We start from the raw sequence: 22,332 nt of genomic DNA on the forward strand, positions 1-22,332 counted from the left end.
TCTGTCCCTCTCTGCTGCTGATTCGTTCACATATTGAACATATTTCTTCTCCCCCGTGTCGTGTGATGAATAAATCTTCTCGTTTTTATTTTCTGGTCATTAATGAATCCCTCCTGCGGTCGGCCATGTTGGATGATCACTGGACTGAAATCCGGCTCACGTAATCCTGCTGGTAAAAGATGCTGCTGTATCATGCAGCCGCAGCAGCAGCAGCTCAGTAGTAATAATTATATTTTTATGTAATCGTCCACCTCACAGTGACGCCGGCTGCCCTCCTCCTCCTCCTCCTCCTCCTCCTCCTCCTCCTCCTCACTGCTGCTTCAGCTCCGAGCAGCTCCGAGTCCACACGAGTGTGAACAAACGCTGTGAGTGAATGTGACTGAAGGAGGCAGGAATCCTCCAATAAAGCCTGCAGAAAAGCCTCGGTGGTCCTCCTGCCAGACGACCACAGCACAGCAGACTCACGCCGACTGACCGCGTGGTGACTTCACAGTCCGGCAGCAGCATCACAAATCAGGTTTTCGGTCTTTGTGATCAAGTGAAAGTATGCAGAAGTCTTCTTTGTTCTGGGGAGTCACGACTGCTAGTGAGGGAAAAACGCTGTATCATTGTTCTACCTGCTGCTTGTTTGACAAATTGGATTAATTGTCCTCCTCCAGCAGAATATTATTTTTGAGTGTGTAGGAAACCTTTTTATATGATGATGATGATGGTGACTTTTCACTTACCTTTTGTTAAATTCTCTGAAATTTGCATGGAATTTGGTTGGTGGCTGCCCAGAAATTTCTCAAGTGGTTTGTGCTGAGGGAATCTGGACCATAATTTCAGTGTTTCTAAAATCCTGGCTACTGCCCTGAAGTACAAATACTACTGGTACTAGATAGTGGAGACATTTGTAGGGTTTTTACCAAAAGACTAAATTAATCTATTGAGCACAATAAGTACAACATTAAGTATATTTTGATTCTAGTACTTTCAAGGGTTTGAATCCGGGACAGAATATTTCTACACTGTGGTATTACTACATTTACTTCAATAATAGTTCTGAGTACTTCTTTCACCGCTGTTCTGTGCAAAAGAGAGACAAAGAAGAAAAGACTGCTGGGTAATAAACTGCTCAGCTCTGTGTGTGTGTGTGTGTGTGTGTGTGTGTGTATTCCTGTAGTTGTGGGGACAGAAATCTGTTCACAGTCACACTGTGAGGACCCGTCTTACTTATGGGGACAAAACATCCCCACAAAGTAAATCGTTAAATATTAGAGTTGCTTTAAGGTTACGCTGAGGTTAGGGTTTGGTTAAGGTAAGCAAAGTTTATTGTTATAGTCAGGTGGAAGTGTGTGTGTGTGTGTGTGTGTGTTACTGCACCATATCCCATTTCAGTCTCATTGATTATAACAGATGAGGTTGGGGGGTAAGTGGGGACATAATTCACCCTCATATGGATGATTTCAATCAATCCGTCCTCCATCAATTCATTTCTGGTTGTTGTTGTCTGGTTGCTGCTCTGTCGAGAGGAGGATTTTCTGCTTTTCTCTGTCACATAATGAACTGCTCGTCAAGGTTGACAGATGAATTGATTGTGTAGTTAATCACTGGGCGCAGCCTGATCAGGCAGGTCCGGTTCAGTTCCGTTCATTTCTTTATTGCCAGTCAGAACACTTGACGACACAATCCAAACGGAGCAGGTCCAGACCAAACCCTTCACTCGTCAGCACCGACAGCGTCAACATGTCACTTCAGTAAGAAAGCTGACTCACAAAAGCAGAAGGAAGCTGACTGCGCATATTCATGACCAAAGCCTGCAGAACATCAGGCCCCGTTCACACCTGCACCTCACCTTTCACTTCTGAAGAGCTTTGACAGATCACTTCGCACCAAACCGAAGGGCCAAGCAGTTTGATTAGTACAACTTTTAATGAGCCATTCATAAGTCAGTAATTCTCTGACGTGAACCCTGTTCCATAACGAGCACTCGCACCTGTACTTCATGTTGCTGACAAAACTTCTGTACTTTTATATTTAGTGCTATATTTTTGAAGGGAGGTATTAGTACTATTACTTGTAAATATTTTGAACTTTGAATACTTTATAAATCACTTTGTAGATATTTGTTTTCACTTTGATCTGAAAGGATCATTTTCAGTTGCGTCATCAGTGACAAAAAAGACACAAGTGAAATTCAAAGCAACAAAAAACAATAACAAACAAACAAATTAAACTAATAACCTGATCTGAGTTTCTGGATTAGCCGTGTTGTAATAAACACACACACATGCAGCAGTAGACGGTTTGTTTTGTCCTCCTGGAGGCACCAGGTGGTGTGTGTGTTTGCTTTAGTGTGTGTGTGACTTTATTTACCTAGAGAACACACACACACACACAGAAACACTCTCTCACACACACACAGACACACAGTAGTGACTTGCTCAAGGGCACCTTGATGCCAGCAGTCAAACACTTTCAAATTAAAGCTACACTGAGCTGCTGCAGTCTGACGCCTGTGTCATACCACCTGTTTAATTTGGAAAGCAAGTGGAACTTCCTGGACAAAGGTAATGAGATGTAAGTCATGTGGACGGTTGGCAGACAGGTTAGCCTCTGTTAGCTTGTTAGCATGCTGTGCTGAATCAGAGGGATTCTTGAACAACTTTTACAGCTGCTGTGTTAGCAGGACAAAGCTGTCCCCGGTGTCCCAGGTCCAGTGACTAACTGTATACAGCATGTGCTCTGTGGACTGCTTATCGTTTGGTGAGCCTTTCACGTCGTCATCGACCAGTTTGTCTTTGTGGCTTTTGTTTCCTCTTGCGTCCTGTTGGTCAGTCGGTCCTCGGCTGCATTGCTGCATGCAGCTGGTTGGAAGCTGTTGGTATTCGCTCTGAAAATGTTTCTGGCTACAGGCTTGATGCTAATGATAGGGAGCTCATCACCCTGTAGTGTGTGTGTGTGTGTGTGTGCCAGTGGCCATCCTTCAGCCAAGTCAAGGGCAAACCCAGCATTACTGCTGGCACACAGGAGGTCACTTTCATATCCTGATGTTCTTTGTTCGTATGCTCTCTGGCTGCTGCGGCTTCATTATGACCTGTTTTATATTCTTGTTTTTCCCTGTGTGGTCTTTCTGTGGCAGCCGTTTTAAACCCTCCATGCTTTGTGGTTTGCTTTCTGTCTGCCGCAGGTGAGATTCAGATGATTTAGATTTGATTATGGTGAGGTTTGATTATTATTTTCCTCCTATGGATCCTCAGATGTTTGTGTTTGTGTCCAGATCCCCGGCTCTTACCTTAAACCCATTTAAGCCCCCAACCCCAAGACAACTAAAAGTGCTTTTCATAAACATGAAATAGCACTGATATATTGACAAAGACATATGATAAACATTTATTTAAAATTTAGCTGAATAAAGCATACGGTGCAGCTGCAGTGCAGTGTAAGACATGACTGAATATTGTCAAATTATATTTCCAAAACATAATTTGAAAGTGTGTCAAAGAAAATTAGCTCTGAAAATTGTTCTTCATGTTTCAAAAATGTCCTTGCATTCCCAAAATAAAAACTGTGCAAATATGGCCTCAAGTACCACAAATTCCCTAACTTTTCCAAGCACATTCACGTTTTTTGTTCAAAAAGTGAAGTTTGTGGATTTCAAAATGTCCTCAGGTTCCATTTAAGTGCAAATGATGTCCTCACTTTTAAGAAATGTCCTCACATTCCAGGTCTAAAATCTGAAAGCACACACACACTCCCCTCCTACGTAATATTGAACATGCAGGATCTGCTGACTGAAGACAATCCTGTGTGTGCGTGTGTGTGTGTGTGTGTGTGTAGGTAGATTGGTCAGTAGGAGGCTGGTCATGTGATTTATGGCAGCATCTCCATTTAATGGCCCTGAAATCGTCCCAGCCCTCTTGTGTGTGTGTGTGTGTGTGTGTGTGTGTGTGTGTGTGTGTGTCCTCATGTATTATAGATGTACCCCTCCCCCCTCCACAGCTCAGTGAGCAGCCTCACAGCAGCAGCAAACATCCTCCTCCTCTTCTCATTCTCTGAACCTCTGAGGCTGATTTATCTTACTAGCTTAACATCTAAATATTAATTCATTCGTTCAGCCAATCAGACAGCAGCTCGTTGTGATCAATTAGCAGCTGAGAAAGTTATTAAGTGGGGTGTTTTTTTTCCTCCTCTCTGTACATGCGGTAGTGACGTCATGCTGATGTCACAGGACAGACAGGAAACCACACGTCTGGGACGGGAAAGACTCGGTTTTCACATTGAACGAAGGTTTAATTCAGCTCAGAGTTAAGCAGAATCGTTTGACTGTGATTTGTGAGGGACTTGTGCTCCTAAAGTCCCTCACGGTGATGAAGCTTTGTGTCCTGGCTGTTGCTTTTAATCATTCCTGCTTTGTTTTTGTGAAAGCAGTTTTTCACTCTAAACACTACATTACCCATGAGCCTCAGCTGCAGCTGGTATGCAGAAGAAGCCAATCAGAGGTGTGAACACATCACCATCATTAGCATCATCAGTGAAGTCATTCAAAACAGGTTCAGACCATACAGCCTGGAAGCCAGCTTGGACGTTAGCCGCAGGATACGAAGCTCTGTGATTGGCTGTTTGGGAGCAGTCGTCTCCTCTTTTGTTCTGATGTCCACAGGGTTTTTCTGACTTGGTCTTTCATCTTAAATGCTCGGAGCAACAGCAGAATGTGTGGGAAAGCCTCTGTGGGCGGAGCCTCACCTTTTCGGTTTCCGAAGTGCCGGATTTTGGCCGTGGCTGAAAACAACATGTCGTAATGATTTGCACTTGTTGGACCTGGACTTGTTTTGTGAGACCTGAGACTTGCTTTAAGTAACTCAACACTTGGCTTAAATGATTCGAAACTCAAACTTGAGTTATTGAATTGAATTGAAAGGTTGGCTGACCCGAGCAGCACAAACTCATCTCGCCTCCCTCAGCCCGACTTTGTCCTCCGTTAAAGAGACTCCTGCAGCTGATGCCGGACAGGAAGCTGAGCTGCATGCCGCCATCTGCTCTCCTCAGCAACATGACTGAAGGCAGGTTACCTCTGAGTCTGCAGGGATGAACAGGAGAGTGAAAATACTTCAGTGGAAAAATGACTCAACACAGAGACTTGACTCGGACCTGTTTGAATGACTTGGACTCTTTTTAAACATGCTTTTTTACTTGCTTTGAATGAATGAATGAATGACTGGAAACTTCACACGGACTTGTTTCCAATGACTTGAACTTGTTTTCAGATAACTGAAGTCTGGGTTTTTATACTGCTATATTTTTAGATTCTTCTCATTTTTTTGCTGAAATCGCATGGCACAGTATTTCGATCCTCCTGTATACCCTGCACATGGAGTGAATGGACAATAAAAGTCTTTGAATCTTGGGTCTGTTTTGAATGACTAATGATTTTATTTGAACTTGATTACAGTGTGACATCACTTGGATTTGTAGAATAAGTCCAGTTAATATATGTTATGTTCTGTAACAGAATAAGTCCAACTCATTTTCAGAGCTGAGTTTGGTGTGTTTTCAAAGGACTCGAGGCCGGACTTGGACTTGTTTCACAGGTGCTGATGCTGAAGGACGTTTGGTTCTGATATGACTCGCTTTCTATTGTGTTATTGACTACTAATGAGGCACAAAGTGAGACCATAGACGAGATCTGTTTAACTTAAGCTTAAGCTTTAAGTTTGTGGATGTTGGACAGAACGGACGTGTGGTCTTAGTGGTCCAAACTGAAGACGTGTCCATTGTCTCTGAAAACGTCCGGAGGATTTGTGGCGTTTCTGGCGAGCGAGCGTCCAGTTGGAGTCGCAGCGACGGTGACACTAAAGGATGATTTTAATTTTCGCTCTCCTGAGCTTCCTTTCGTGTGATTAATTACTGCAGGAAACGCGGCGCACAAAGAGTCTGTGGGTCAGGGGGAGCGGCGAGCTCGGTGGAACCAGACTGAGTGTTTTCTCATGTATTCTCTGCAGATTCAGGCTTGCAGCGTGAAGGTGTAAAGCCTTCACTTCACCATCAGGAGACTTAACTTTGCTAATATGTCAGGTCAGCTCCTCATGTCTAAAATGCTTCTAATTTTAGTAAAAATGAGGTCTTTATTCTACATTTCTAAAGTGGTCCTCCATAATATTAAATCTGCAGCTCCACTGGAATTATCACAATCTGATAAATGGAATAATCTCATCATTTATACAACAGATTATAGAACATTTATAGATATATTTATACAAACATTTTTATTTTGCAGTAATGTTTATGATACTTGCTTCCTGTTGGAGCTGAACACGTGGCATAAAGACAACAATGGATAATTAACTGACAAAGTGATCAGACTGCAGCTTATTGCAGTGAAACTCGGTGTAAGCAGCAGCACGGTCAAACCAAAGTGTGTCCATTCACTGCTCGTCTTTGCTCTGAAGATGAACGAGTGAAGGATGAAGGAGTTAATGGAAATCGGGTGACCCAGTTAGGGAGGTGAGGCCTGTTTGAGTGAATCCACCCGTTAACAGTGTGTGTGCAGGCTTAAACACTGAGAGGGAGGCAGAGGGAGAGCAGGTAGACAGGAAGTGACTCATTCATCTTCATCAGCTGAGCTACAGCAGCAGGATCACCCAACCCTGAAAACATGGCAGCTTTAAAGACCAATCAGGAGACATGAAATGAATCTGAACTGTGGTGCCTACAGACCTCCACCCGAACATCAGGATCCCCGAGACCCTGCAGAGGACAACACAGATCATGGGTGGATGGATCTGTGGATTGATGGATGGATCGATGGATGTGTGGGTGGATGTGTGGATGTGTGTGTGGGTGGATGTGTGGGTGGATGTGTGGATGTGTGTGTGGGTGGATGTGTGGATGTGTGTGTGGGTGGATGTGTGGGTGGATGTGTGGATGTGTGTGTGGGTGGATGTGTGGGTGGATGTGTGGATGTGTGTGTGGGTGGATGTGTGTGTGGGTGGATGTGTGGGTGGATGTGTGGATGTGTGTGTGGGTGGATGTGTCGGTGGATGTGTGGATGTGTGGGTGGATGTGTGGATGTGTGTGTGGGTGGATGTGTGGGTGGATGTGTGGATGTGTGTGTGGGTGGATGTGTGGGTGGATGGGTGGATGTGTGTGTGGGTGGATGTGTGGGTGGATGTGTGGGTGGATGTGTGGGTGGATGTGTGGGTGGATGTGTGGATGTGTGTGTGGGTGGATGTGTGGGTGGATGTGTGTCTCAGTTTCGATGTCCAGCTCAGATTTTGTTGTTGATTTTGCTCCCACAGGTTGAATCTGCTTGTTTGTTGTCTGGTGTTTGTAGCTCAACATTATTAAAAAAATGATTATGTTGAGCTGATGAACATATCACACACATACAGACACGTGTGTGTGTGTGTGTGTGTGTGTGTGTGTGTGTGTGCATCTCAGCGTGCTGGTGCTGCTGTGTGTGTGTGTGTGTTTAGCTGCCATTAGTCAATAAACCAATACAGCTTCATCTTCTTAATGAGCTGTTGGCTCTTCTTTGGAGAGACGTTCACAGACAGCATTTAACTTCACTGCAGCCCTTTAAAAACGCTTCACATCGTTTATTTAGGTGTGTGTGTTCACCGATGGTTAGATCGACGCTTGGGATTTCTTTCACACTTGATTTTGGTGGCATCAAACTAAGAGTGTAGAAAAGTGGGTTAAAATAAATCACAGATTTAAGCACATTCAGCAATCAATGCTGAGTGTAGAAACCCTGATTGTGGAACGCAGCTGTGGTGCTTATTGGTGTGATTCATCAATGCCTGATCAATACTTCTGAAGCCTAGTCAGATGTGCCGGTGGGGAGATGAAACACTGAAACACACGATGATTAAAGTCTGTTTTATTTTTGTCTGATTGTCGTGTTCAAACCTTTAATGTTAAATGTTAAATGAGTTATGAGCTTATTTTAAAAAGTGCTTCACATACGGAATCCTGGAAAGACAGAACAAAGTGCTGAACACAGAAACACAAACCGCTTATCCGTCAGGGTCGCGGGGGAGCTGGAGCCTATCCCAGCTGACTACGGGCGAGAGGCGGGGTTCACCCTGGACTGGTCGCCAGCCAATCGCAGGGCCAACACACAAAGACAGACAACCACACACTCTCACACTCACACCTAGGGGGCAGTGTAGAGCAGCCAGTTAACCTAATGTGCATGTTTTTGGTATTGTGGGAGGAAGCCGGAGAACCCGGAGAAAACCCACGCAGGCACAGGGAGAACATGCAAACTCCACATAGAAGGGCCCAGACCGGGATTCGAACCTGGAACCCTCTTGCTATGAGGCGACAGTGCTAACCACTGCACCACCGTGCTGCTCCAACACAAACTCAAAAAAAAAAAAAGAAAAAAGAAATTAAGAAGTCAGAGGAAGCTCTGCTGTTTAAATGAAATGTTAAAGAACCGAGGACCGAGGGTGGAGCCCTGAGGAACACCACACGGTCCCATGAAGAACTGAGTCTCTGCTGGTCTGTGAATCGTATCATACCAGCCCTTTCAAAAAACATCTGTAGGATTTATGACTTCTGGTCAACAAAACATCAGACTTCAACAGGGGAAAGTGATTGGATTCCAACAATAATAAACTGAAGTGAACTGAAACGTGTCCTCCGACCCCCAGCGTTTACACAACATCACTAAATTCAACCTGAAACAAAAACATCACCAAGAAAATAAAAGAAATAAAAAGAAGAAAAAATTTACATTACATAATCACAACATCCCTCCATACTTCCTCACCCGTCCTCCCTGCCTCCTCCCCCTCCCCCCCCCCCTGCTCTCGGTGCAGCAGTGAGCTGAAGGAGCTGGCAGCACTGAGGCACTCTGGGTAATCTAACTGTTTTCCCAGGATGCAGTGAGTCATGGAATCAATAGATAATCTTTTTCTTTCAGTCGGGTGGCGGCTGGCAGGCAGCCTGTGTGTGTGTGTGTGTGTGTGTCCTTATACCTGAACACACACTCTGTCGAATGAAAATCAGCTAATGTTTTCAGGTTCCTCTGATGATGATGATGATGATGCAGGAGGCTGAAGGCAGACGTTTACCTGCGCTGATGTCACCTGATTACAGGTGATTAGGAGTCATGGAAACTGGAAAAGCTGGTGTCAGAGCTCAGCTGTAATATTAGGAACAACTAGAAGGTACTTTTCACATGTACAGTGAATGGGAAAAATGAATTAAAAACTTAATTCTGTCTGGAAGGATTTTTCTTATCATCACCTTCTGTCCTTTCTTTAAATCCACCCCCATCGTTCCATTACTACCCCCATAAAAGTCCCTTTCTTTCTTTCCTTTTATTTTCTCTTCTTCTCTGTTCCTCCTTTCCTTTATTTTCTCACTTTGTCCCTCTGGCGTCTCCTCAGTAAAGAACAAGTTGACGGCAGTCTGACTGTTTATTTATAGACCCAAAGAAATAAAGCAAGAAGACAGACTCTGTGTGTGTGTGTGTGTGTGTGTGTGTCAGGATGATGTCTTCACTCTGACCCTTCTGTCTGTCTGTCCCGTGTTCAGGTTCTGTTTAAACGACGTCCTCAGTGTTACTTAAAGCAGCTTTAATGTGATCTAATAGCAGAATGTGAGCCGTGTGAATCGCACAGCTTTAAAGTCACTTTTCAGACAGAAAGCTGTGAAAATCCACATTATACGAGCTGCTGACCAGCTGACAGCAGGGGGTGGTGGAGACCAAAACCAGAGCTAAAAGGGAGGGAAGTCTGGACTGCATGAATGAGAGGTGATGATGTGTTTAAGGCTCCTGGATAATAGCAGTCAGTTTTCACTGTATTTTGTCATTTTACAGACAAAATTATTAATCACATGTACTTTAATTTTCTAGAAACCTTTGTTCTTTGTCTTGATTTATTTATTCTTATTTCTCTTCTTCTTATTTTTACAGTTTGAGCCTCTTTGTCAGTGACAAAGCGAACCATCAGTTCGAATGAAATTATGAGCCTTATAATCCGTCGTTCACCTCTGAAGCTCTTAAACACACACACACACGTTTGTGCGTGTTTTGTGTGTTATCTCAGTCACGGTTGTGTGTTAATGACTTATGGTGCATTCATGTACTCATAAACAGCTCTGACGTCTGAGCGTCTGTGCAACAGTGTGTCACATTGATTCATTTGAACAGCGAAAAAGCAGAATGTGACTGTGACAGAAAAACATTTTCCTGATCAAACAGAACAGTTTCTGGTTTGTTTCTGATGTTTGTGTGATGAAAGATTCGACTGATCAGAGTGACGTTTGTGTGTCTGAGCGAGCGGTCACAGAGAGCACAGATGGACTCTGGGTAGAGCCAGAGATCCCAGTGGATTGTGGGTAACACGGCTCGCTGCTGGCATGGCTTACTGCTAACACGCACACACACACACACACACAGTGTGTATCCATGCATGCAGAAGCACATACACACTCTGCTGGCATCAGAAACACACTCTGACACCTGAGGTCAACGTCCTGATTTAACTGATTTAAGTCTGCATGACATGAGAGAGAGAGAAAGAGAGAGTGGAGGGGGAGGGAGTACAAAAACAAAAAGAAAAGGAAGGTATGGAAATAATATGAAACAATATAAACACAAAGGAAAGAAAGAGATGCAACAAAGAGAGAGAAGGAGTGGAAGAAAAGAATAAGAAGAAAAAAGGAAATGTGAGGAAGAGAAACGAAGAGGAAAAGAGATAAGAAGTGAAGAAAAGGGGGCAAGGGGTGGATGGGTGGGTGGATGGATGGGTGGATGTGTAGATGTGTGAATGGGCGGATGGGTGGATGGATGGGTGGATGGGTGGGTGGAGCACTGGCCTGAGTCCAGGTGGTAACAGATGACATTGCACCTGCAGTCCATCAGGCTTTTTGCGTTTAGTTTGTCCTGAGATACGTGAAGCTCTGAGGTGTCATCACTCGCTCTGCACGTCTTCCTGTCTTCATGTCTTCATGTCTTCATGTCTGCCTGTCTTCCTGTCTTCCTGTCTTCGTGTCTTCGTGTCTTCGTGTCTGCCTGTCTTCATGTCTTCATGTCTTCATGTCTTCATGTCTTTCTGTCTTCATGTCTTCGTGTCTGCCTGTCTTCCTGTCTTCCTGTCTGCCTGTCTTCATGTCTTCATGTCTTTCTGTCTTCATGTCTTCGTGTCTTCGTGTCTTCGTGTCTGCCTGTCTTCATGTCTTCATGTCTTCATGTCTTCATGTCTTTCTGTCTTCATGTCTTCGTGTCTGCCTGTCTTCCTGTCTTCGTGTCTTCATGTCTTCATGTCTTCCTGTCTTCCTGTCTTCGTGTCACACATGAAAGAAGACTCAGAAAAGTCCTGAAGGAATCCAGCAGAGTTTGGAGTTATTTCCTGTCTCAGGTGCATTTAATTTCTGTCCTTTTGGCTGCTTGATTGCAGTATTTTCATGTTGACGGCGCTGCGTGCTACGTGCTGCGTGCTGCGTGCTACGTGCTGCGTGCTGCGTGCTACGTGCTGCGTGCTGCGTGCTACGTGCTGCGTGCTGCGTGCTGCGTGCTACGTGCTGCGTGCTACGTGCTGCGTGCTGCGTGCTACGTGCTGCGTGCTACGTGCTGCGTGCTGCGTGCTACATGCTGCGTGCTGTGTGAGACGCCGTAAAGGTGAATAATGAGGCGTGAAGCAGGAACAAACAGGAAATCAGAGGGACCCAGAGGTGATCCTTGAGGAACTCCAAACTTAATTTTGGCCAAATGAAAACATGTGATCGTGTAATGACAAACAATGTATTATTGTATGTGTGGGATTCTAATTTATTTGAATTTTAATTTGTCAGCTTCAGTCTCTTTGTGAATGTGACTTTATTCTCTCCTGCTGTGGTTATTTTAGTCTGCATGTTTTTACAGGACAGCAGTCCCTCCCCTCCCCCATCCTGCTCGCTGTCTCTCTCCTCCTCTGTCATCACCCGCCCCCTCTCTCCTCTTCATCTTCTCCTCCTCCCCCCCTTCTCGTCCTGCTTACCTCTCTCCCTCTGCTCCACCTCTCACTCGCTCCATCAGTGTGTGCTGTGGGGCATCTCTGCTCACTCAGTCACGCTAATCAGATTAATTTACTCATAAACACACACACACACAAGTACACACACACGCACACACACACATGTTCTCACATTTACAGATTCAATATAAATTATTACTATGTTTATTTTTATTAGTGCAGTGAACGCAAACACAAAATCATGTCTGACCAAAGGCCTCCGTGTCGAAGATGTGGGTACAGTCAGCGGTGGTCAGTGAAGTGGACGTGATGAGAAAACAGTCTGCTTAGCCGACTTTATGCTGCATTAATGCTGCATTAAAAACACATAAAACATATCAGAATATCCAGAATCTAAGTGTAAGTGTAATGACTGTGTAAGATCAATACGTCATGCGAACACATAAAGAAAGCAGCTTGCTGTCACACGCACACACACACACACACACACACACACACACTTAAGGCTTCGGTACAAACCGCTTTGACCGACTGCGGTGGCGTTAACGTGAATTAATAAAACAGTTTTATTCTGTTCCTTCCTCTGGCTTCTGTCCCGTTTCCATAGAACTGCAGAAATCTTTAATCTGTGAGTGGACCTGCGCTCAGGTGTGTTAACATCACTGCTGCGTTCAGGTGCACGTTGTACCGCTGAACTACTTTATGCCTTCTACGGCAAACTGATCCTCCCGATGAGAAAAACTCACGACGACTTCCTGTTTGTGCGACATGAGTCCAGTCAGCCGATTAAACTGAAGTGATGTGAATTGATCACATCACCAATCAGCATATAATCAATCAAACCTGATCATCAGTCAAAGTGCAGCTGCTGATGTCTTTGTGTGTGTGTGTGTGTGTGCTGACAAAGTGTAAACATGCTCACACACACACACAGTCATGTTGCTGTGCAGACGTGTTAACAGCAGGCACCAACATACAGACGCCTCCTTCTGTCTGTCGTCCTCGTCCTCCTCCTGCAGGTGAACAGTGTGTCTCTGCTGGGATGTTCAGGTGTTAGTCGGGTCCATCCTCATCACACTGCAGCTCACATTAATCACGTCTCAGTGATGATTTGATATTATTGTTTCACTGCTTGATTTGTCTCTCAACAGCATGTAACACATGCTGCTCTCTCTCTCTCTTACACACACACACACACACACACACTACACACTACACACTCAGTTTATGGTTGAATTAAGATGGTGGACACACTAAAAGAATCAGTGCTGACACAAGCATGAGACAGGAGTCTCAATTGACTGAAGTCTGATGTGTTTCTTTGGAATCACGTGGACAGTGAGCAGAATCCAGCCGGAGCTGCTGCTGGTCGTCTGTGTTTCATAGATCTGTGGTTACGTCTGTAACTGTAGTCTGGAATCTTAAGGGACTGTATGAAAATTTGTTTCTTCTGTTTTTGCTGAAGGGAACGTCATCCAAAAAGGTTTTTATTTTATTTTGTCTCTGCTGAGTGGCAAGAATATTTATTTGGTAAATATTATGAAAATAACTCAGTTTGAAGTACTAGAACATTTTAAATACTTGAAGTTTTCGTGAGTACAAAAGATGTTTCAATTCAGCTCTGTTAGTCATAAGAGAAGTACTCAGATATGTATAACAGTACCACAGTGTAGAAACACTCCAACAGAAATATCAGTAGCAAAATATACTTGAAGTAGCAAGAGTAGAAGTACTGAGTATGCAGAAGTGCCGGTTCAGAATCATTTGCATTGTCTTATATTTATTGTTTATTTGTGTGTGGAGCTTTTAGTGACTTTAAATACTGCTGGGGAGAATTAACCTCTGAGGATCAATAATTTCTCATTCTGATCTGTGATAATACATCATATTGATTAATTATATTTTGTAGTGAATGTGGCAGTAAACAGAAAGTAAAATGAGTTTTCTGTAAGACTGTGAAACATTAGAGCGTGTGAGGCTCGGTCTATTTCCTGGAAGCACCAATGCAGCGAACGATTTGCTTTTGTCTGAGAGGGTCGTGTGGGCCGTCCTGGGCGCAGCTACGGGAACACCCGAGGGACAAACTACATTAAAAGCGCATCAGATGTGGAGCGATGTGGTGCAGAGCCGATTAAACTTTTACGAGCTGATGCATCTCTCTGTTCTGCATTTACTGAGGACACACGAGCCGCTTGTTCCCTCATCATCGTCTGCAGGTGCAGCCACCACAGGTGTAACACCTGCTTACATCAGCCAATCAGAAACCCAGAACAAATTCTCAGTTAACCTCTGGAATACTCAGACAATGTAATCCCATTTGACTGCAGACTGGCTCTCAAGAGGGACAGGTTCTCTGCAGGTTCTCTGCAGGTTCTCTGCAGGTTCTCCTCCAGCAGCCAGGTTGACACTGAACATCAGATTTTGTGTGCTTTCGTCTCTTTGGAGCTGAAATCTTCAGTCCTGATGAATTATTCATCAGACTTCTTCCATTACCTTCAGAGCTTCATCAGCTCCTGACCTTTGACCTCTCTGCATGAGTGTGTGTATGTGTGTGTGCTGATTTAACTAACCTGATATGGATCACAAAGAGCTGGTGGTGGATTCTGGGTAACGTACAGGTTTAGACAAAAGGAGAGGAACAAAAACATATCAGAGCCGCTCTGAGCTCCATGTGTCTCCTCGTCTCCTCGCAGTTCAGATTGTTCCCTGAAGGTCACTCAGTCCTGTCACATCCAGAGAAAAAAAAGGGGAGGAGCACAGCGCTGCCTTCAGGGACCCTGTCTGCACAGTTCAAACACACACACAGTACTGCATCGTCTTTCTCTGTCTCCTGCACAAAAGTCACGTTCACATGTGGTTTACCTACGAGCTTCAGATAATCAGTCATCACCAGCATGAAGGGGGAAGGTCAAAGGTCACAGCAGAGTGAGCCACTCTGACTCAGCACTGCACATGTTTATTTGCTGAAGTACTTAGGGTACAAATCTGAGGTACTTGCACTGTACTTGAGTGTTAGCGGCTGCTCAGGATGAAGAAAACTAGAGAAGAAACGTCCGGTGACGATGTTGTCACAGGTCAGGAGCAGATCAAAAACATGCTGACTGAACATATTTCCCATCAGCCCCTGCTCTTATAGCTGCTTTACAGACACCACTGCTGTGGACGTGTGTCTTCCTGAGGACGGGTTGTGTTGATAGCACCGGCTGATGGGCAGAAGCTTTTCTTTGTTATTTGTCTTATCTGCTCGCAGCAGACGCGGTCACTGTTGCTGTGTTTCTGTTTCCCATGATGCTCGGCGGCTGCAGGCCTGGATGTCACAGGCCCTGCTGTTTGTTAGAAGACCCTGATAAACCTAAAGAGGCCCCAGTAAACCCCGTCAGAGCTCACCACAGGACCCTCTAATGACTAACCTAGACCCTGCAGGTCCGCAGCAGACATTACACAGTAGTTCAATTACTGTTTCCAGGTCCCGAGTCTTCGCAGATGTTATTTAGACCGCGGAGGACCCCGTCAGACCCTGTCAGGACCACCCGTCCAAGAGCTTCGGGTTCTGCTGGTTGAAATCAGACTTGAGCTTTATAGAACTCATTGAATAAATTAAGAATTGAATTGATTCACTTTTTCCAGCTCATCACTTGTGAAACACACAAACACACACACACTCACAAACACACGCACATGCACTCATCTCTGCTAACAATAACTGAAATTCCCTCAGGGTAATTGGAAACTGCCTCACCTGTCGACCTGACCTCCTGCCTGTCTGTCTGTCTGTCTGTCTGTCTGGCTGTCTGGCTGTCTGGGATGCTATCTGTTGTTTTTCTGCATCTTTTATTTGTCCTTTGGTTTCTGGATTTGGGCTTCATGGTCCAGAATGAAGAGCAGCTGCCTGAGTGTTTGTGGAGCTCCAGACAACATGAAGCTGTTGTTTGCTGGTGACTCTTTGAGACTGAACTGAACCCAGGTAGCTGAAACTGTTCCGAGGCGTCTCGCCGAGGCTCCAGACTCAAGCTGCGAAGGGTTTTTGTGAAACGCTGCAGACCTGCAGAGCTCACTGCATCACCTGTCTGCTGTCTGTCTGCAGGCTAAGGACAGTGACGACGATGAGGAGGTGGTGCAGGTCGACAGGGACCACTTCATGGACGAGTTCTTTGAGCAGGTAAGACACGACGCACACAGGGGCGGGGCTTAGCAGGTGAGACTGCGCAGGTTTTGAATGTTTTCGGTGTACAGACCATATGTGCACATATGGATGAAACAATTAAATATAATGAGAGGAATTTAAAAAATGACAACAAAACCAAAGCCAGATTGACTCCAGCTCAGCAAAAAAGTGTTTGTGTACCGACTGAAATATGAGTGAGCTCTGAATTGTACAGATTATTCACTTTTAGCCGTTTGATAAAACTTGAATGGAAAGTTTGTTTCCTGGTCTGCTGTAAAGTGCTGCAGAACTGGACTAATCAAAGTGATTTCGCTGTGAGAGACTTGAGGACCACCTGATCTGCAGCGTTCCTGTCAGGTGATCCCGTCACACCTCGATGGACATCTGAAGGAACAAAGACAAAGTGATTCTTCTCAGCAGCATCAGCAGCCTCTAAAGCAAAGTGTGAAGGAGGATCCTCATTAAAGCCTCATTTTATTAAAGGCGTGGAGTGGATCCAGTGACTCCACCCATCTCAGGGTCATGTCAGGGTGAAGGAGGGCTAACACTCAAACAGTTTACGAACAAACAAACAGCCGCCATCGCAGTTTGAGATACATAAAGCAGCAGAGGTCTGCAGACTGTCCACAGGTGTCCACAGGTAGTTTATTTGTCGCAAACGGACTTTCATTTAAATTTCCCTGTATTACTCGACTTTCCGTAACTCAGCTGAAGTCTCGCCTCAGTCAGTCATTTCTGTGATGTGGACTTTTTGTTTAAAAAGTTACGAGTCCACGCCCCAACTTAAGTTCGGCAACATGTCCACGGAGAGATGTGATGAGGACCAGTTCACCCAGCCACACTGTGGGGACAAACAGCAGGTCCTTGTAAGGATAACTTACAAAGACTTTACACCTTCAGCAGAAAGTCAGAAGAAGTTTCTTGGTCAATAAATGTCCAAGATAAATGAAGATAAAATCAAGGATATTTTAATTTGAAGGATGAAACAAATGGAGCCTCACAGTAGGACACTTGATGGACGGCTGCAGCCTGAAAAGTGGCGGGGACCGTTATGCTTGTCCTCCACTGATCACCTGCTCACATAGAAAGAGACATTTTAGCAAGCCTGAAGAAAATTAGCCTACCAGCACCTTCGGCTAACTCTGTGTGGAGCTCATTTTATAGTCAAATACTCCAGTTCTTGTCCAGTCATTGTGTCCGCGTTCTGTCTCTAGGTGGTTGGAGACATGCAGATGTGGACAGTATAATCCGAGCATTTCAATGGGCTGGGCTGATGATCATTTGGCACTTGTTCTAGTGCTGAGCTCTGAGTCATTATCCAGTGTCAGCGTCAAGCTTTTATTTTCATTTCCTGGTTTGGCTGACACCGACAGTCCAACATTTGTGTTAAGATCATGAACTCATGTTCTTTGGCTTGTATGTTGACCAGACTTCTCACATGACAAGAATGACGGACGTGTTACAGAGAGCCCGTCCAGCCTCTGGACCTTTCTGACTCTCTGAGATAAAGTCTGCCGACCTCGAGTGCAGAACGTCAGACCAAAACTTTGTCAGCGTTTAAAGAGAAGCTGCAGCTGATTGTGAGGCGTGGGAGAGCAGTGACCTTGCAGTCTGCTGGGAAAGGTGGATTATGGCGGTCAGCCGATAGACATCGACTGGAACGGCACGCACAGATGTGGTGCTGATCTCCCAGCTGAGGGCGGGAAGCTTCAGAGCTGATCAGCATCTTGTGTGGAGGACAGGAAACAGAACGTGAAGAACAGCCCATCATCAGTGCAAAGCTGCACACGGAGGCGTTTCGTCTGCGGGTTTGTGAACGCGACACATCAGAATCAGGACCCTGAACTCAGCTCTGATCTGCACCCCGGGCTTCTGTCCATCCTATTTCACATCAGTCTTTCTTACTCTCTGTCACTTTTGGAATATAATACCCATTTATGTATCTTAATTGGATATGGATATGTGTACTCTTTAGTAGTGAGAAGCAGACGTTTCAGTCTGTTTATGTTATTTATTTTTATTGTTGTAACAATGTTTTAATGCTGCCTTCTTAGTCTGTTTGTGCAAAAGAGATTTTATTTTCAAAATTTTCATTCAATTTCAATGGCCTCAGCTGCACTTTGTTCTTACAGCTTAGTAGCTAATACTAATTAGCTAATGACATTAGCATGTTAGCATGCTGCTGTTAACATTTAGACTTGTTTTCAGGTTTCCTGTGATGACATCACTATGGTGCGTGTGTGTGTGTGTGTGTGTGTGTGCAGGTTGAAGAGATCAGAGGCTGTATAGAAAAGCTGTCGGAGGACGTGGAGCAGGTCAAGAAGCAGCACAGCGCCATCTTGGCCGCACCCAATCCTGACGAAAGTAAGACACAGTCAGCTTCAGTGTGGGACGAGACGTGTTTTAGTTCAGCTTCATGTCATTTGTCACTGATCACGCTGCACGCACAAAGTTAACACGTGAGCACATGGCGAACGTGGTGACATCAGTACAAAGAAGAGAGACGAGCAGTCGGAGACAAACTGTCTGTGTGGCTGCTGTTTGTGTGAAGCTAATGCTAATGTTAGCTGAACCAGCTGCAGAGCAGAGCAGCTGCAGGTGCGTTCAGCCTGATGTCAAGAAAATTAGATACGCCTTTTCATTGTCACTCTCAGTGACCAACTGCAGCTGTAATCAATAAATATAATGATCTGAACATCGGTGTGTAAGGTCCAGCGCCACTTTCCATAAATGTGAGCTTCTTTATGAAACAAACCAGGTTCATTAAGGAGTTGACTTTTCTCTGTCTGGTTGGTCTGAACTTTTATTTGAATGTATTCAGATCGGATTTTGTTAAGGCACTGATTATCGTCTGATTGATCGAAAAGCAGCCAGTCACAACTGACCTGCTGAGCGTGAGTGGAACCGGACACTTGGTCGCACTGTGCTGCTAACGTGCTAACATGCTAAGTGGTTTAGTATTCAGCGCATTTCACTGAACAACATACTACAAGCACCACATTGCTCCCTCTCAGCAGCATTTCAAGAAGTCCCGCTGAACACATGTTCATGCAGAGGATTAATACACAATATTTGTGCAAAGAGATCAGCGACTGACCACATTTTACATTAACTAGCTGCCAGGAGAGGGCGCCCTTCAGTCAGTAGCGTTTAATGACTGAAGGTTCATGTAGTTTTGGGTTCATGGTGGATTTAAGATGTAACACAACACAGCAATCTAACAATATAACAAAGCACATTTCTGCAGATCACATGCTAACAAACAAACAAACAAACAAACTCCTCAGCACGGCAGGCACCTGAGCATGAGCTGCTCCACAACTGGGTCTTTGACCAGACTGAAACCCCTTCCTCTAAAGCCTTGTTCAGGTGTGGTCATACTCAGATCTGCCCAAATGAGTCGATTCAACTCAGAGGTCTGAAACCCTCAGTTGTCTTGACAAAAACCTTAATGTTCAGGTCTTGACGAACACTCGTGATATGCAAACAAAACAACCAAACAGTTTGCGGTTACAAGCTGAATTTTATAAAAGCCAGCTGTCAGAATAAAAGTGACTGCTTTACTGATTCGCACAGCAGACGGGTGCGTTCACAGATACACCGGCTGCTGCAGCGGACACTTCACACTATAAATAGTTATAAAATGTTCAACATGGTGTCAATAACGTGACCCTGAAGCTCGCGGATGATAACTACAGCTCAGTGTTCCTCCTCCCGCTGGACTGCGTTCGCCCCGACCCCGACACACTGTGACTCAGCATTAATGACTCAGTGTCGCAGCTGAAGCCCGAAGCCGAGTCTGTGCTGTCATGAGCAGCTCGCCGTGAAAAGTCCGGCTTCGACTCCGGTTCTTCGTCAGATTCGGGACGAGCGCCAGGGTTCAGCGCCAGGTTTCACTGACGGAGCCTTCGGCTTCTTACCAGACAGATGAGCCACTTCCTGCCACTTAGAGACAAAATTCCTGTAATTCCTACCCATTTGAACCTTTTTGGTCACAAGCAAACATCCACAAAAGAGTCTCCCGGTCGGTTCTGTATTGGACCCACTGACTCAGCTTCGCTCACGGACATCTGCGACACTTTTCTCTGTTAGCAGCTAAAGCTGCAGGAGCGAAGCTCGTGTGGGCACAACTGAGCTGATTTGTTAGCTGAGTGTTGACTCTAATGAACTGACTGAATCAACACATGAAAGCCAGCAGCGATCGGCTTACATGAGACGTACGCAAAGAGTCCAGATGACAACCACGTCACAACGTTTCCTGTTTCAGTGTCGGCATGTTGATGTTTTTCTGTTGCTGCATGACCATGTTTTTCTTTTTCTTTTCCATCCTTTTCTTTTTTCATTTTCCTCCTCGCCCTTCCCTTCTATCTCCTCTTTCCAGTTTTCCTCCTTCCTCCTTCCTTCCTCTTCCTCTTCCTCTTCCTCCTTCTCCTTCTTCCTTCCTCCTTCCTTCCTCCTTTCTCTTCTTCCTTTCTCCTTCCTCCTCCTCTTCCTCTTCCTGTTCCTCTTCTTCTTCCTCTTCCTCTTCCTCTTCCTCTTCCTCTTCCTCTTCTCCTTGCTCTTTCTCCTTCCTCCTTCCTCTTCCTCTTCCTCTTCTCCTTCCTCTTCCCCTTCCTGTTCCTCTTCTTCTTCTTCATCATCTTCCTCTTCTCGTTCCTCCTCCTCCTTCCTCCTTCCTCCTTCCTCTTCTTCTTCCTCCTCCTCTTCCTCTCTCTCTCTCCATCTCTGTTGTGTTGTATGCTGCCTGTGAAGTCTCTCCTCCTCCTCTGGTTGAAGTATTTAAACTGCATGAAGTTGGGTTAACCTCAGAGGAGATGAGGAGGTTAACCACGGAAGACATGTGAGTGACGCCTGTCTGTCTGTCTGTCTGTCTGTCTGTCTGTCTGTCTGAGGCTCTACTGGCTGTTTCTTCTCTTTTTCTTCTGTTCCTGCTCCTCATTAGATCATGTTGAAGTGGTGATGAAGAACATGATGTGTGATTTCGTTGTTTAGTTTTCAGCTGAGTAAGAAATCTTTAGATAAATGATTGTAAAATGTTGTCAGTATTTAAAAAGATTAAAATAGGGCTGCTGTGGAAGACCTTTATTTTGAAATGTGCAGGAATTCTCAAGCGTCCTTGACAGCTTAACAATAACAAAATAAAGCAAGTAAAGAGAAAGCAAATGGGCTCAGCTGGTTAGAAACAAGGATCTGGTCCTGATCTCTGAAGTGGACAGACATCACTTCATGTTAAAGTGAGGCGACACTCAGACTCCTCTCCCTCCCTCTGGTGAAAACACGTCGCTTCCATTCTTCTTCTTCTTCTTTTCTCCTCCTCCTCGTTTCTGGGTCAGCTCGCTCTCAGACCATCATACAAAATGCAATCCAGTGTTTCTGCCTGAATAATGCATGATGGGAGCTGTAGTGCAGCCATTCAGAAAGACTGTGATGCTCCTCACATCGCAGCTCAACACCCTGCTCACTCATTGGCTGGCTTCACTGTCAATCAACAAAACAAACCAGAAGTCCCTGTAAGGTAAATTAGGCCCAACGAATGGTATCTGTGGGATATACGATGATGATTATTATCCTCATTAAAAGTGACAGACCAACGTGCTCAATTTCAGTCACAATTCAAAAATCTTAGCAGACCAAAGGAGGAAAAACATGCAGAGATACAACTAAATATAAGCTGGTGAGAAAATATTTCAAAGTAAAAACCTCCCAAATACAGAAACGCACATTCATTCAGTTGTTTGCAATTTAATTTTTTGAAGGAAAATTTTGTCCACAGTTTTCAAAAAAAGTATTGACATTCACCATTTCTGTCTTCTGTCTGTATGTACATAAAGTATTAATCTGGATCCTAAACTCTCATTAGAATATGACCCAATGTAAAGAGGAGAAATAAAGAGCTTGTGTTTATTCTCATGTTAAAGCGTGTATTTTCCTTTCCTTCACTTAGTGCTCTTATTAGTAATATGCTCATAAATAAAAGCAAGTAAATAAATAAACAAACATAATTTTATTCCCTGTCATTCTGAGCTTTAGCATCACATGCTAACCAAAGCTGCAGGCTGAAGGGAGGCGGTCAGACGGACACAACAGAGTGAGTCAGAGGAAGAGCAGGCAGCGGCTGAATGGCACTGCAGCGCTCATAAATCTGACTGCACTGCTGCAGCTAACACACACACACACACACACACGTGTGCCGTCCCCTCCTCCAACATGGCT

At 44.8% G+C, this 22,332-nt stretch overlaps 1 protein-coding gene across 1 annotated transcript in view; it reads left to right on the forward strand.

Moving 5' to 3' along the window:
* stx1b (syntaxin 1B) overlaps positions 1 to 22,332 on the forward strand; it is a 33,385-nt gene that overhangs the window by 2,646 nt on the left and 8,407 nt on the right. The window contains exons 2-3 of the mRNA XM_046415120.1: positions 16,039 to 16,113; positions 18,384 to 18,483. Coding sequence (XP_046271076.1) covers positions 16,039 to 16,113; positions 18,384 to 18,483 — 175 coding nt within the window. The remainder of the gene's footprint in view (positions 1 to 16,038; positions 16,114 to 18,383; positions 18,484 to 22,332) is intronic.

The sequence above is a fragment of the Scatophagus argus genome, chromosome 16 (genome assembly GCF_020382885.2).
Source record: "Scatophagus argus isolate fScaArg1 chromosome 16, fScaArg1.pri, whole genome shotgun sequence".
NCBI lineage: Eukaryota > Metazoa > Chordata > Actinopteri > Scatophagidae > Scatophagus > Scatophagus argus.